At 43.0% G+C, this 15,474-nt stretch overlaps 1 protein-coding gene across 1 annotated transcript in view; it reads right to left on the reverse strand.

Moving 5' to 3' along the window:
• Positions 1-15,474, reverse strand: part of MYO1D (myosin ID) — a 378,710-nt gene that overhangs the window by 140,012 nt on the left and 223,224 nt on the right. The window contains exons 18-20 of the mRNA XM_055130005.1: positions 12,193-12,337; positions 11,571-11,675; positions 192-305 (exon numbers count right to left, since the gene is read on the reverse strand). Coding sequence (XP_054985980.1) covers positions 192-305; positions 11,571-11,675; positions 12,193-12,337 — 364 coding nt within the window. The remainder of the gene's footprint in view (positions 1-191; positions 306-11,570; positions 11,676-12,192; positions 12,338-15,474) is intronic.

The raw sequence follows: 15,474 nt of genomic DNA on the forward strand, positions 1-15,474 counted from the left end.
ATATATATATATTTAAAAATGCTTTCACTAATCTACTGAAAGCTTTTAATTATCCATATGGAAAACATTTGTATAAACTGTTCAACTGACCCAGAACTTCAGTAATTTGTGAATTTCCCAAGACCAGTGACTCACACATGGATGGTCACTGAGTAGCAGGGCAGGGACCCTGGAGAAGCAGAGACACTCACGTTATACAGAGGGATCGTCTTCATCACCTTATACTGCTTAGTGGGATCCATTTTATACAGGTGGCGATCAGTGACAAAAATTGCTCTGTCTTCCACCTTACTGAACCTATTCACCTGTAAGAAAACAAACCAACACATGGTCATGGAGTATCAACAAGGAAATCAAATTCTCTTGAAGCACATAAGGGTAGTAGGCAGCCCAAGGTCGAACTCTGTAATAGATGTACTATGGATGAGTACTTTAGGCAATGTAGATCAAAAATAAATAACAATGTTCTGATTTGTGAAACTGTGATTTCAGTTTTATAATGCTGAGAGAATAAAAACACAAGAATTAAAGGACTAGAAACACATAACCTAGATAATTGAAAGACAATCCACAAATCAGGTTTTTAAATTTTGTAAATCATATCTATAAAAGGAGTTGTACCTAAAATATATGCAGTATCTAAGCATGTGACTCAATAATAAATGCAAAAACTCAACTAAAAATGGGTAGACAATGTGCAAATTTCCAATAAGCACATGGAAAGATACCAGACACTGCTGGCCGGGAGGGAAGTATAAATCAGAAGTATAAGACGACATCACTTCATAGGCCCAGAGGAATAGTGAAGGGGCTCACAGCACCTTCCTTGCAAACATACAACCACAGGTTCAAATCTCCAGTGTTCCACATGCAGCAGTATAAACATCGTTAGTTACTACATTAAAAGATGACCGATCTTTTCTCTGAACTATTTCATACTTAACACTCAATATGATGGGGCTGGAGTGATAGCACAGCGGGTAGGGCATTTGCCTTGCACGTGGCCGACCCGGGTTCGATTCCCAGCATCCCATATGGTCCCCTGAGCATGGCCAGGGGTAATTCCTTAGTGCAGAGCCAGGAATGACTCCTGAGCATCGCTGGGTGTGACCCAAAAAGCAAAAAAAAAAAAAAAAAAAAAAAAAAAAAAAGACTCAATATGAGATGGCTCAAAGACTGAAAGACAAGTGTTGCGTGCAGGAGGCTTGGGTTCCATTCCTGTCACTGTGTGGTCTACTGAGCACTGCCAAGTGTGACCCCATGCTCAAATCAACATATATATATATATATATATATATATATATATATATACATATATACCTTTTACATATACATGCATGTAAGAAACAAATTAATGTTGAAACCAAAGGGCAGAGGTAGGTGTGTATGTGTGTGTTGTTTGTGTGTACAGTAGGAGGTACTGGATGAAGTGTTAGTGTCAAGCCGTGGATACATCATTGCTCTTTATTTGGAAAGAAAGGGAAGAAAACTGAATGAGGTTTATGAACACCAAGAAATTAAGTTACATCTAGATGTTATATTAATCTTCTCAATTCTAAAACTGAGTTACTATCTACATCTCTCTATTGAAAAGGCAAAACTTTTCATTTAATAACTGGTAAGTCTTGATAAATTTAAGTACAAATTGACCTGCAAGTTCTAGACTATGTATGTTTGCGATGAAAAAATACTTTGTTAAAACTGTTGTGTAGACACTGTGTTTTTTAACTTAGAGTTGATGCTATGTTCGGGGAAAGAGTGGTTGATTTTACTTATTAATTGTGTGGTAATTGACCTACTAACTATCGTCTTGCTAATCTAATTCTAATTAACGCAGCCAATATAAAACGTTATACAAGTCATCTTCAAATTGGTAGTACATTAAAAAACTGGTCTTTTTGAAAAATAGCTCCAAATAAAACTTATTAATAAATTGACTTGATAACAAATGAAAAATGTCATGTACAGATTTGATTCTTTTTTTCAAACCAAATTAATTATCTTAAGTCTCAAAAATAGGCTATGTGTGCTTTGCCCAAAATCTTGCCAAATTTTACAAAATCATGCTAATAGTAAACAGGTACTGAAAACTGACTTCTGAGTCTTGTGCACATATGCATACATGCACATATATACCCCTCTGTCAGTGTGGGAATGTACCACATTTATATACTCTCTTCCAGATTGTTTTTGGAGGCTATTACATTATAATAGCCTCCTATAATATACTCCCTCTCGGAGAGCCCAGCAAGCTACTAATCGTATCCTGCCCTCACGGCAGAGCCTGGCAAGCTACCCGTGGCATATTCGATATGCCCAAAACAGTAACAACAAGTCTCACAATGGAGACGTTACTGGTGCCTGCTCGAGCAAATCGATGAAAAATGGGATGACAGTGCTACAGTGCTATTACATTATAAACCCATCAAAGATTTTTTTCCCATCAAAGATTTTTAATTATTTAAATGTTGAAGTTTAATGTTTTAGTGTAGGATAAGTTAAGTCCTTACTTTTTCACTGTTTTAATATACAGCATTTGATTGATTTTTTTTTCTTTTTGGGCCACACCCGGTGATGCTCAGGGATTAGTTACTCCTGGCTTTGCACTCAGGAATCACTCCTGGTGGTGCTCAGGGGGACTATATGGGATGCTGGGAATTGAACCCAGGTCAGCATCGTGCAAGGCAAATGCCCTACCCACTGTGCTATCACTCCAGCTCTCTTTAATTAAAAAATTTTTTTAAAAAAAATTTAAATCTTGAAAGAGATCAAGAAGTTGCAGAGATGCTTCTGGACCCCACTCAGGCTTCCAGACCCTGTGCCAGGCTGAGTCATCAGGGGCACCCCAGAGGGGGATGTGGGTGAGCCCATCATCCACCCAAACAGAGCCCTGCAGCTGAAAACCTCCACACTCCATTATCACTGCCATGCTCATGGCCAGACTCCACTGCTTGGGATGAACCTCATCCAGAAATTGATCTGTTGAAAAAAATCAGGTATGAGGGTTTTGTGACTGAAACTTCAGGTGCTCAGAGAGTCAGGGATGGGCTACTTCCCCCTATCTCCTTGTTCTTCTGGAAGCCTTGGCAGTCAAAGCCCATGAACTGCCTCTGGTGCCAAATAAGCTCGTTAACTGCCATGATTCAAAGACTCGTAAATAAATCTCGAAAGAGCTGCAGAGACACATCTGTACTCCCTGCCAGGTTGAGTAATCAGGGACACCCAAAGTCACTATCCAGTTAAAAATTTAACTCCAGCTATATCATCCCATTCAGTTTTTGAATTCCTGGAGCATGCAGCTACATTTGAAGCCATACAACACCTCAGACTCTACACCACTGGTAAAACAGGAATAGTACATTACATTGGATGGAATGTAAAATAAAAGGCAACCAATCTCAATTGACAAAATGTAAACACACAAGGCTTAACCTGTAACAACATGTTAGTTGACAGGACTGTGACTTACAGCAGCGTGTGTGCTAGTCTACAGCCACTCAAGGATCTACTATATACCTGTATATACATCTTAATATAAACATGCAGACAAAACAATGGACGATCTCAAATACTCATGGCGGGTTTCTGCCTTATTCTGGAGGTAGAAAACCCAGAATGGAAGCTCTGTGGTGACAGTGCTGCAGTCTTGTACCTCAGAGCTCCAGCAGAGACGTGGGAAATACACAGCATTTCTCTTTGAATCGAACTCACAATAGGTTGACAAGACTATATATATATTTTAGGGTTACAACTTCGTAGTTTAAAAAGATGGTTTTGTTACTTGTTCTGATCTTGGATCACATCTGGCGGTGCTCAGGGCTTACTCCTGGCTCTGTCCTTAGGGGTCACTCGTGGTGGTGATTAGGGAACCACATGGGGTGCCAGGGGTTGAACTGCATGCAAGGCAAGCTGTCTACCTGCTGGAATATCTCCCTGGTGCCTTTTGTAAAATGTTATCCACACCATACCCACTACCAGACCTCTTCCTCCACAGTGCAGGGACTGCTTTGTCCCTCTGACCTCCTTCCCTGCCTTCCTTCCCCACTGAATAACCCTACTTCTGAATAATCACTTCACTGTCCAGTGATTTTTTTTCCTGTACTGTTGGTTCTCCCACCTTGCTTCTTGGTATCCCAAATCCCATATTCAACTTTCCCCTCTGGTTGACTTTGCTATGAAATCCAGTGTTTGTCTTTCTCCTACTAGCTTACTTAGTTCTATCTAGGTTGTTGCAGAAGACAAGATTTCATCCTTCCTCATAACTAAGCAGTAGTCCCTGTGTAGAGCAGATCTTTACCCACTCATCCTTATTGTGTATTTAGGTTGTTTCAGATCTTGGATATTTAAATAGCATTGCAATGAACACAAGTGTGCAAATTATTTTTTTCCAACTAGTATTTTTGTGTTCTTTGGACAGTTACCTAGGGGTGGAACTGAGAAATCATATGATAGATTATTCTTCTTATTATTATTTATTATCTTGAGAACTCTGTTTTTAATCTTATAGGATTACTTCCAAAATCTTCCTCCCCACACAAGACAGTGCTGCCGACAGGAATTCAGTGGGGCATGGTGGAAGAGGGTGGGAGCCACTAGGGAAGTCGCACCGTTTCCAAGTGGTGAATGAAAACACAGTTGCTTTGTCCAATTTGATCTTGGAAAAATTCCACTTCTGCACCAAAGAAAGTGTTCTTCTATATTCAGAGGCTAGAAGTGATTTTTTTAAGAACATTTTATGGCAAGTTCCCTAACAGCATGCACTTGCAATAGTGCATGGGTTACTGATTTGTGATGATTAATCCCCCCTGGCTAGGATCACTGAGATCGATTCACACATTTTTCTTTTCACTCACAGAGTTCCATTCCTGGGCAGAAATTTCTCCCCCGTAGGGTCAGACCTTCTTGAGCAGCTGGCGCACAGCGAGACCCCACACTCAGACTTCACAGCCCAATGAGAGGGATGAGGGGGTTGTGCCAGAGCCTGTCGGGTCGTATGATGTGCTCCTTTATAAGCTATAACCTTATAGCACAGACTCATAGCTCTGATTAAAAATGGCATCATTATAATCAGAAATTAGAATTTTTTTGAACTTTTTTTTTTGTTGTTGGGGCTGGACTGAGCTACCAGGGCGAGCCCATGTAGACTGTACCGTGCTACGGACAGGAACATAGGGACCCATGAAAATGGGCGAGACTTCTCGTGTGTCCTGACTGGTTTGGATGAAGCTGAACATTTTCCCCCTTCAAGCTGCCTTCAGAAAAATAATTTCAGAATACTGAAAAGAGCAGTTTTTCCTTCTCTCACAGAAGCCCGGCTGGTCTTTGACATGCAGATGGTGTTAGCCAGGCCTGACCTTTGATATTGTAAATTGTAGATTTCAGGTGCAAGCCCAGCTTTGTCTTTGGGATGTAAATCCAGGTGCCTGTAGAAGGTTTCAGTTTTGTATCTTTTCCTTCTCAGTTCTGTATTCTTTTCCCGAGGCTATAGGCCTACACATACAAGGAAACAATGTTTCCATTTTCTCAATGTTCTCCCTGTAACATTTTTTGATGCCTTTGGTGACGTCACTGTATTGTGCCCTTTAGAGGTACCATGATCAATAAAAGGAGGTCCACGAGGCTCTCTGCCTTTGCTAAGAGCCAGAGCGAGCCTTAGTCCTCCAATCAATGCATTTCTTCCGCGTTCCTATCTGAGCGCCTCCGATTGCACGAACGTTCACGCAACATTTTTTGGTCCACATCTAGTGGTGCTCAGGTGGGCTTACTCCTGGCTTTGTGCTTAGAGATCACCCCTGGCAGTGCCCAGGGACCTTATGGGGTGCAGGGGATCAAACCTGGCTCAGTGTGTAAGGAAAGTACCCTACCCACTGTCCTACTGCTCTGTCCCCTAAAGGTATCTCAGTTTTACACAAATGTAAATACTTAAATCAACGTACAGAGCACCAATGCCACAGTCATACTTCTCAGTGACTAGAAGAGACAAGAAAGCAAAGAAAAAACAAACACCAGGAAGCCTCTCTGAGCTAGGACTGGAGGGCTCTGTTAAGACCTATAAGTCCCCCAGTGCTGCTCCCAAAATCTTATTTCCAAGATGCAAACAAAGATAGTAGAAATGAATCTGAAAATACAGCTAGCTTTGGTGGGATACACAGCTAACTATATCTGGAGGGTAGCAGAGGGAGAAAATAGTAGTAAATATTGTTACAGGTGGGACACAGCAAACTAACATTCAAATTTGCATTTTTTTCTTTTGCCTCACATTTCCTTTATAATCAAAGTATATATTTCAGTCTTTAACTTGACAAAAAAATCATATCTGCGATTAAGAAGAGAGTTTATGTGTTGAAATAATTGTCAGTGATTATGTCACATAGCAGCAATTTTGCCCTAGAGAAGGGTCACAATCCCCAGACATCGAACCAGGAGTAGTCCCTGAACAGCAGTTGGCATGGCACAAAAAATATGGGATTGGCACTTGACACTTGTCATGGTATCGGAAACAATGTAGATTTGCTATATTTGCATTCTTTTCAGATTGTTTGACAAACACTACCTGCTAGTGAATCTTTGTGCAAGAAGGGGTTCCAAATCAAGTAGTTGGAGAACACCGCAAACCACAGCTGGAGTTCCCTACAGTGGTCACGGGCCACGATGTATTCAAGGTTCTCAGAATTCTGCACTTAAAGAGCATGTTTAATGGCTTAACTCACTGTTTTATCCCATTACAGTTAAATGTATTTCAAAAACTCACTGATATTTAACAAAACGCTGGTTTGTGAAACTACTGTTAGAGAACATTATCCTTTATGTTCATTTTAAACTATGGAGAATAAGACAGTATCAAACATGGAATATGAATAATAGGCAGTGCTCCTCACCCTTTGTAAAATCATACTGAGAAATACATGAGTGAGTTACAAAAGAATTTTGGGGAAAAAAAAGGTCGTGTTTCATCTTTTCACAAGTTCATCAAGATCTGGACAACAGGTGCCAGCAGTCAAGGGGGAACAGGGGCCTTTGTAGGGAGATTCACAAATTTATTTGGAAACCAACACCAACAACAACGAAACATCCTCCAAAACGGCAGTTTTAGCGGAGCTTTGCTCAGAAGCTAATTTCTAACGAGAACAGGTCCTGAGCAGTGCCACATGCCTGGGCCAAGAGCTGGTGGTGGATGGGGCCCTGGATCTTGGGAAGCTCCCCCACTTAACTGTGGCAAAAAAAAAAAGAACACCACAAAAACTATTAATCAAGTGAGGGGGAGGAAATCATAGACAAGGATAAGGGTTGAAAACTGCATAATTTAGCTCTATCAAAATGACAAAACGTTTATATGCATAAGTAAATTTGTATATCTCGGGTTAAAGTAACAATGGATAGAAATGCTATTTTTTCTTCCACTTAAATTCACAAAGAAACTTGCAAGGAAAAGAATCACTCAGTATTAGATTAGATCTCATCTTATTTCTTCTGTTTCCCAAGCTAAAATCCTCAATAACCCAAGACAAATTCCTAAAGAACCTGAGACAAATTGTTCTCCTCTAGCCTTTCCCAGGCCACTACTCGGAGTGATCTGTTTACAGGTTTAGTCAGCACCACGGGGTTGGGGATCAAGATTCCCTGCAGACTTAAGACCAGGAGAAAACACTTAAAGGCTGAGAGGAGCTCTCTGCACAAGTCTCTCACCTTGAAGGGCATTTAAAGCGAAGGGAATGGAAAGTGACTCTTTCAAAGGGAATCAAAACATAAAGGAAGGGCTTTACTGAAATTGTACGAAGTTTACCTTAGGACTGAAAAGTTTCTACAGAAGACACTATCTGAGCCACTGTCTTCCCGTTGCTTATTGATTTGCTCAAGTGGGCACCAGTAACATCTCCATTGTGAGACTTGTTGTTACTGTTTTTGGCATATTGAATACACCACGGGTAGCTTGCCAGGCTCTGCCGTGCGGGCGAGATACTCTTGGTAGCTTGCCAGGCTCTTGGAGGGGGTGGAGGAATTGAACCTGGGTTGGCCTCATGCAAGGCAAATGCCCTACCCACTGCACGATCGCTCTAGTCCATCTGAACCACAGGGGAAAGAAATTCTGTTTTGCCTTGAACCTGTAGATACAGGAGCTCCTGAGCCATCTATCTCAGGAGAAACATGCTGTTGAATATACAAATGTCATCCTGTAGAAGCAGAATCGGGGCCAGCAGGGTTCTCTATTTCAGAAGGCACAATTCACAAAATCATCCAACTTCCTTTGAGCAACAGTGCTGGCTCCTCATCTGACTTTGCAGATGGCCTGATGCAAAAAACAGGAAGCATTCTTCGGGAGGAGATCTGAGGGTTCACCAAGATGGTATAATTCTTTTATAAGTTTGCCCAGGGAAATTCTAGCCTCTAGAATTGGGTTGGCGTGTGGTTCTGGTTCACAAGCCATTTTTGGATGGTATAATCAACTCTAGATGCAATTCTAAACCAAAACCTGGAAACTGAGAATTTTACTCTGGACTTGGGTAACTTCCTCAAGATACTGCCAGTCAGCTTTAAATTAATGATGTTTATTTCATTCTAACTTTAATACAAGCGGTTCTTTATTTTGTTTAAAAGTCTATAATACACTGTCATGGTGCTCAATAAAATAAAATTTGGAAAAAATATTAAATGAACTTAACATCTTTTTTTATTCTTATTATTGAATTTTAATTTGTCTGAGTCACCTTCTTTGTCCAGAAATATATGTAGACAGAAAGAACAAAGTAAAAAAGGTAGTATGGCAAGAAGCTTGTATAGATGCACACAGATATTTTAGTGTCTCTAGCTCTCTTTAGTTCTTGTCTAGAATGGATGATTACTGTGTCATTTTATGTCCTTGTGGCAGTCCTTGCTATAAAGAGCTTAACAACTTTAAAAAATCATCTATAATACATTGAGTTGATCTCTTATTTCTTATGTGGGTAGCACACTAATTTTATAAAAAACTTTTTCACAGATAAAATTTAAAGTTCCTCTACAGTAATTTATGATCAGTCTGTCTAAGAGTTTGTAAAAGTTTTTGATCCTTTGTTGGGGTTGTTGTTTGGTTTTGTCCACACCCAGTGATGCTCAGGGGTTACTCCTGGCTTTGTGGTCAGGAATTATTTCCGGCAGTACTCAGGGGACAACATAGGATGCCAGGGATTGAACATGGATTGGCTGCGTGCAAGGCAAGTGCCCTATCTGCTGTGCTATGGCTCTGGCCTCTGTTTTCTTTTTTTTAAATCTTTAATTCCTCCCGCCATTGTTTTGTTTTCCTATTCTGCATTTTATTAATTTCTTCTCTAATTGTCAATATTTCTTCCTGCTTTCATCTGGGTTGAGTTCACTTGTTTCTCCAGTGTCTTAAAATGTTAAACTGGTTATTCATTTCTTGCAGGGAGAGGGGAGGATGCACTATATTTCCTTCTAAACACTGCTCGAGTTGCATCCCGTAAGGTTTGGTGTGTTGTTTGGAAAGGTCTCATTTCCACGTAGACCTTTCTTCTCCAACCACTAGTTACTCAGGAGCGGATTATCCAATTTTCACCTATTTGTGCAGTCTCCAAACTTCTCTCTGCTTCTCTCTAATTTCACTTCATTAAGTGGAGAACATACTATTCTACAGCTTAATTCTTTCAAGACTGAAGCTTGTTTTATTTTTACTTTTGTTTTTTTGGGCCACACCTGGCTGTGCTTGGGATTTATTCCTGGCTCTGTGCTCAGAGATCACTCTTGGCACTGCTGGGAGCCCGTCTGTGGTGCTGAGGCTCAAACGCGTGCTGGCTGCACGCAAGAGAAGCACCTTACTCACTGTGCTCGCGCGCCGACCTTGAGGCTTGCTTGATGACTAAGCATCTGCTCTTACTGGAGAACGGACATTTGAGAACAATTATTTTTTTCTCTTTTCTATTATTTATATTAATAATTTATATTGTAAATTATATATTAATAATGGACGGAGTGATAGCACAACGGGTAGGGCGTTTGCCTTGCATGCGGCCCACCTGGGTTTGATTCCTCCATCCCTCTCGGAGAGCCCGGCAAGCTACCGAGAGTATCTTGCCCCCATGGCAGAGCCTGGAAAGCTACCCGTGGCGTATTCGATATGCCAAAAACAGTAACAACAAGTCTCACAATGGAGACATTATTCGTGCCCGCTTGAGCAAATCAATGAATAATGGGACGACAGTGCTACATTAATAATATATTAGATTATATTATCTATATTGATATATTATATTTCTATTTATTATTCTAATCTAGGGCTGGAGCGATAGCACAGAGGGTAGGATGTTTGCCTTGTATGCGGCCGACTGGGTTCAATTTCTCTGTCCCCCTTGGAGAGCCTGGCAAGCTACCGAGAGTATCCTAACCGCACAGTAGAGTCTGGCAAGCTACCCGTGGTGTAATCAATATGCCAAAAACAGTAACAACAAGTCTCACAATGGAGACGTTACTGGTGCCCACTCAAGCAAAATCCATGAACAATGGGATGATTAATGCTACATTCTAATCTAAATTAGTTTTAATTTTATCTTTTACACCTAGGTTCTTTTTTTAGAGAGTGAGCACACACACTCGACAGTGCTCAGAGGCTATTTCTGGCTTGGAACTATGCAGCACAGGGAATAAAACCTGAGGCTCCCACATCAAAATATATGTGCCAGCCCTTTGAGCAACGTCCCCTTCGGCTAGTGTCTTTCTTCTTCTTTTGGTAGGGGGTTTGGCGTTAGGGCCACACTTGGCAGTTACAAGGGGCTAATCCTGGATCTGTCCTTAAGAGTGACCCCTGGAGCTTTTAGGGACAGAGCCAAAAAGAAAATCATCCCTGAGATGTGGAAGTCTACAGTCCCCATCGTGCACCAGAACTAAGTGGATAAGCATCAGGAACTCTAGTAACAGCAACAAGTAAGTTGTGGAATTTAATTAAGTAGTCTCAGCATTTAAGATTTTGATACATTTGCCAAATTGGCTGCTTAGAAGGACTGTTGTGTATTAAATACTCCTATCAATCCCATTTCTCTAAACCCTAGCAAACGCTTGGTTGTTGGTGACATTTTACAGTTTGCCAAATTCACACTTGAAAAAAATAATATCTAGTTATTTTGACCCTGTAGTTATGTAGGTTTTTTTTTTAAAGGTCTGAAGCATCTTCAAAATTGCCTAAACTTGGACCATTGTTATAAGGCAATTTTGTGATAATTCTCCTTTGGATACTGACAATAGTTCTGTGATATCACATTAGGCACTATTTTCCCTCAAATTCACTCATTTCACTGCCAGGTTATAAAGTTCGTGTATAAACAAATATATTCACTGCGTGTAATTCTTCCCTTCCCTGTGTATGTCCTCCTTTTCCCAAGCAAAGCTCTCCTTCCTCTGCCTCCTGGAGCCCGCAAGGCACTCTAACAAGCACTAAATGATCGGGAAATGGCAGCAGCGCTGGGGTGCATGGGAGACTCGGGGGGCCCTTTCATGGCCCCAGTCCTGCTGCAGGGCGGTCAGGCTGCGGTGGGTGGCATGAGAAACAGTCTTTTCTGAGGAGGCAGGATACAAGCAGGGCCTACCTTCCGGACATGACAGGAGAAGAGGATATTCATGTATTTGTCCTTCCGCTTCAATTCATTAGCCACGGGGACAAATGTGCCTGAGGTCTGCGGAGTATCTGGTTTCTGGAAGGAAAAGGGAATGTGGAAAATGAGTCTTCTTCTCGTCGTGGATGGAAAGGTAGCCTCCTGCCCAACTCTAGCTATACTCAAGGAGCTTCACACGTGGACCCCGTGTCTCCATTCCCAGAGGGCAAGTCACTCAAGGGCTATTTTGACGCCAAAGTGCCTTAACCAAGGAACAGGAGAGAGGGTGAAATGGAGCTCGGGTATAAGCAATGTAAAGGTGGTGGTAACTGAGTATAGTTTCTGAAGTTTGCAAGGGGAGATTTGAATGCCAGGTTGCAGAGTGTACCAAGAAAAAGAACCCTTTCTATGGGGAGCTGTAGAGCTGGAACAGGGGACGCCACATTTCTTAAACTTCGAAGCAGTCGAATCCTTCTGCTTAGTACCTCTCATAGAACTTTCCTTTCTGAAGACATCAGTCCTTACAGATGTTTTTTTCTTTTTTAAGAGAGAAAAGGTCTTCTCTTTCTTTGGAAAGGGAACAGGAATAGATTCCACTTGGTTCTCCTAGACTTACCGAAGCGAGATAGTTGCCTTCCCACGCCCTCTGGAGCCCAAGATCAGCCCTTTGGCCCTTCAGCATTTCCATGGCTGCAACTTTTGCCCTGACCTGGGGTAGGTCTGAGGCGGGTATGCTCTTGATGAGCTGGGCGGCTCTCCACCTAGAAGGAAATGAACAAGGCGATTAGATTTCAGTGTTTATCGTCTGCAGTGCTGGAGACTGAACCCCTGGCTTCACGCATGCAAGTCACACGTGCTAGGAGGCTTCAGAAACCCAATTACACACACACACACACACACACAACCCCTTCCCCCCAAAGCTGCCATTAATTAGAATTAGACCAAAGTACCTGTATGCCACCCTCAAAAAAAAAAAACAGTAAAATGCCTCCAAAATATGCACAGAAACTGCTAAATTACATATGGTTTTATGTGAACAGATGATTTTGTACAGCTTGCTTTGTGGTTGCTTTGAAAGCAATGAGGACTTGGTGAGCCGCAGGCACAGGACGTCAGGGCACAGGAATGCTGGCGGCATCATCCAATCACTCGACTAGGGGCACCTGCACACTCCGGGGGCTGCTCTGCACAGTGGCGGCACAGCAATTAGTGGGCCAATGAAGGCCCTTAGAGTGGAGGGAGCGGGGGGCCTCCACTTCAGTGGGACTCTGATGGCTGTGTGGAGACAGGTCAGGTGGGGTGGGATCAGGATGTCCCGAGAAGGCTCTTTCCATAAGGTGAAGGCCAGGTGTGTGTGGTGGGGGGTGAGGAGGGTGAAGACTGATGCTCGATCAGGCACGGGGAGCAGGTCTTGGTGCTGGATCTGTCCTCAGGTGGCCCATAAGGGGATACTGATGGATCAGAAGTGGGAGCCAGAGAACAAGGAGGATCTGAAGATGATACCAAGGATCTACCAGTCTTGTTCCGGAGACTCATAGACATACCTCGAAAGAGATCAACTAGCAGCAACAATCTCTTCAACTCCTGTTTCTGACTGAGACATCTGGGGCACTCTTGGAAGAAGCCCCACAAATCCACTGCCATGGTGGCACGCTTGCCACATGCCTCCAGTCGGACTTGCCTCAGGACTGAGCCTCACAGAGAACTAACCCTGCTGAGAAACTCAGGTACCTGGGTCACTGTGGTTGAAAACTCCAGGGCCTTCTCGGAGTATGGGTAGGCTACCTCTCCACATCGCCCTGTACTCCTGGGAGCCCCCACAACCACGTTCACGAACCACCTCCACCACCATGTAAGCTCATCTCCACTCTGTTCTGAGACTCATAAATCAATCTTGAAAGAGATCAACTATTTGCAAGAATTTCTCAGTCCAGTTAAAAATTTAACTCCAGCTGGGCTGCCCAGTTAAAAATTCTGGATTTTCTGGAAGGTATGGCTGCATTTATGGCCGCATGACATCTCCAAACTCCACAACACCAACAATGCAGTAGAAGCACACCAGACTGGATGGGGTACAATGTAGAAGCCAACTAATTTTGATTAACAAAAACATTAATACAGAAGGCTTAACTTGTAGCAACATCTTAGTAATCCCTCAGACAGCCTTAATGCCCCATGATGAGATACAATTTCCACAATTCCTCTTCTAGAGGAATGCTTTTTGATCATTCTGTTAAGCCATTTATTGGTATCAATAAATGTGGGCCTACTACAGGAGCAGGCCTGAGGGATGGTTGGGAAAATGGAGACAACGGTTGAGGGAAAGTGGGTAACAGTAGTGGTGGGATTGGTGTTGGAATACTGGATGCCTGGAACAAATCATTATGGATAACTTTGTAAACCACAGTGTTTAAATAAAGTGTGTGTGGGGTAAGGTGGGGAAAGAAGATGACACAAGATATTTTGGTCTATGGACCAGAAAGTATAAACTGGAAAAAAAATCTACTCCAAAATTAAAAAAAAAAGTAATAGGTCATTTAGACTTTTAGGGGCACCCAAACTCTATGGGAAGCTCTATAGGTAGAGCAGACAGAACTTTACTACATCAGAGTGGGAGAGTGGGTGGCTTTACTGCATCAGGGTGGGTGGCTTTACTGCATCAGAGTGGATGGCTTTCAAACTGCTTTCACAGAACACTAGCATGAGATGCAAGTACAGCGGAAAACTGGTGGTTGCTTCTCATTTAATGCATAAAATGTTACCAGATGCTCTTCTTATGATTTTCCTGAGACATGATGGTGACTTGCACCTAAGTATTTGATTTTCTCTCTTAAGTTCCTACCAAAGAGGGCCAGAGAGATGGTTCAAAGGGCTGGCACACCCACTCAGCATATGGGAGCCTCAGGTTCCAACGCAGCACTGCCTGGTCCCCTGAGCACTGTCAGGAGAAGCCCCCATGCACCACCAGGTGTAGCCTTCAAATATCCCCCAGGTTTCTATCAAATACATTTTACATAAATATATTTGCACATCATAGATTTATTTAAAAATTATCACCAAATACAGAGCGGCAGCGGGTAGGGCATTTGCCTTGCACGTAGCCAACCCGGCTTTGATTCCTCCGCCCATCTTGGAGAACCTGGCAAGCTACTGAGAGTATCTTGCCTGCACAGCAGAGCCTGGCAAGCTCCCCGTGGTATATTCTATATGCCAAAAACAGTAATAACAAGTCTCACGATGGAGATGTTACTGGTGCCCGCTTGAGCAAATTGATGAACAAAGAGATGGCAGTGACAGTGACATATAAGTAGTATAGGGACAGAATCTAGAATAGCGGCAGAGTAAGGATGAGGTCAAGGAGCTGGAAGGCGTGGAAGCTCTCTGGGAGAGAAGAGGCAGACGGGAGAAGCTGCAGGAAGAGCGGCTTGGTGCTGAGCAACTCAGCCAGCAGGGAGGTGGAGCTCCTGTGGCAGAGGGGGCCTGCATAGAGAGTCCGAGTGAGGTGCTCCACAGGGGGGAGCTGGCGCAGCCCCTGCACACAGTCTGGGAAAGGTGGGAACCTGCTGAGGCAGACTGGGTCAGTGTAGGAGACCACTGCAGCCACTGCTGACCAGGCTCCACCCAACAGCGAATCCCATGGCTCTATGTTAATGACCCCAGCAACACGCCAGTAACACAGACCGTCTGTAGAGCATTCCAGAAGCAGCTGGAAGAATGACATGCTGGGAGTCACTGGTGGTTGAGATCAGGACACAGGGCACCAGTGTCCCCAAGTGCCTTGCTGGGCAACCTGTCCGCTTGACCCTTGAGTCCAACTTTCCTTCCCGGTGTGGGGGAAATCTTGGCTCTGTCTGCTGGTGTCCAGCCCACGGATTGGGTCAATCTGAATCTCTTTCAC

The sequence above is a fragment of the Sorex araneus genome, chromosome 3 (assembly GCF_027595985.1).
Source record: "Sorex araneus isolate mSorAra2 chromosome 3, mSorAra2.pri, whole genome shotgun sequence".
NCBI lineage: Eukaryota > Metazoa > Chordata > Mammalia > Eulipotyphla > Soricidae > Sorex > Sorex araneus.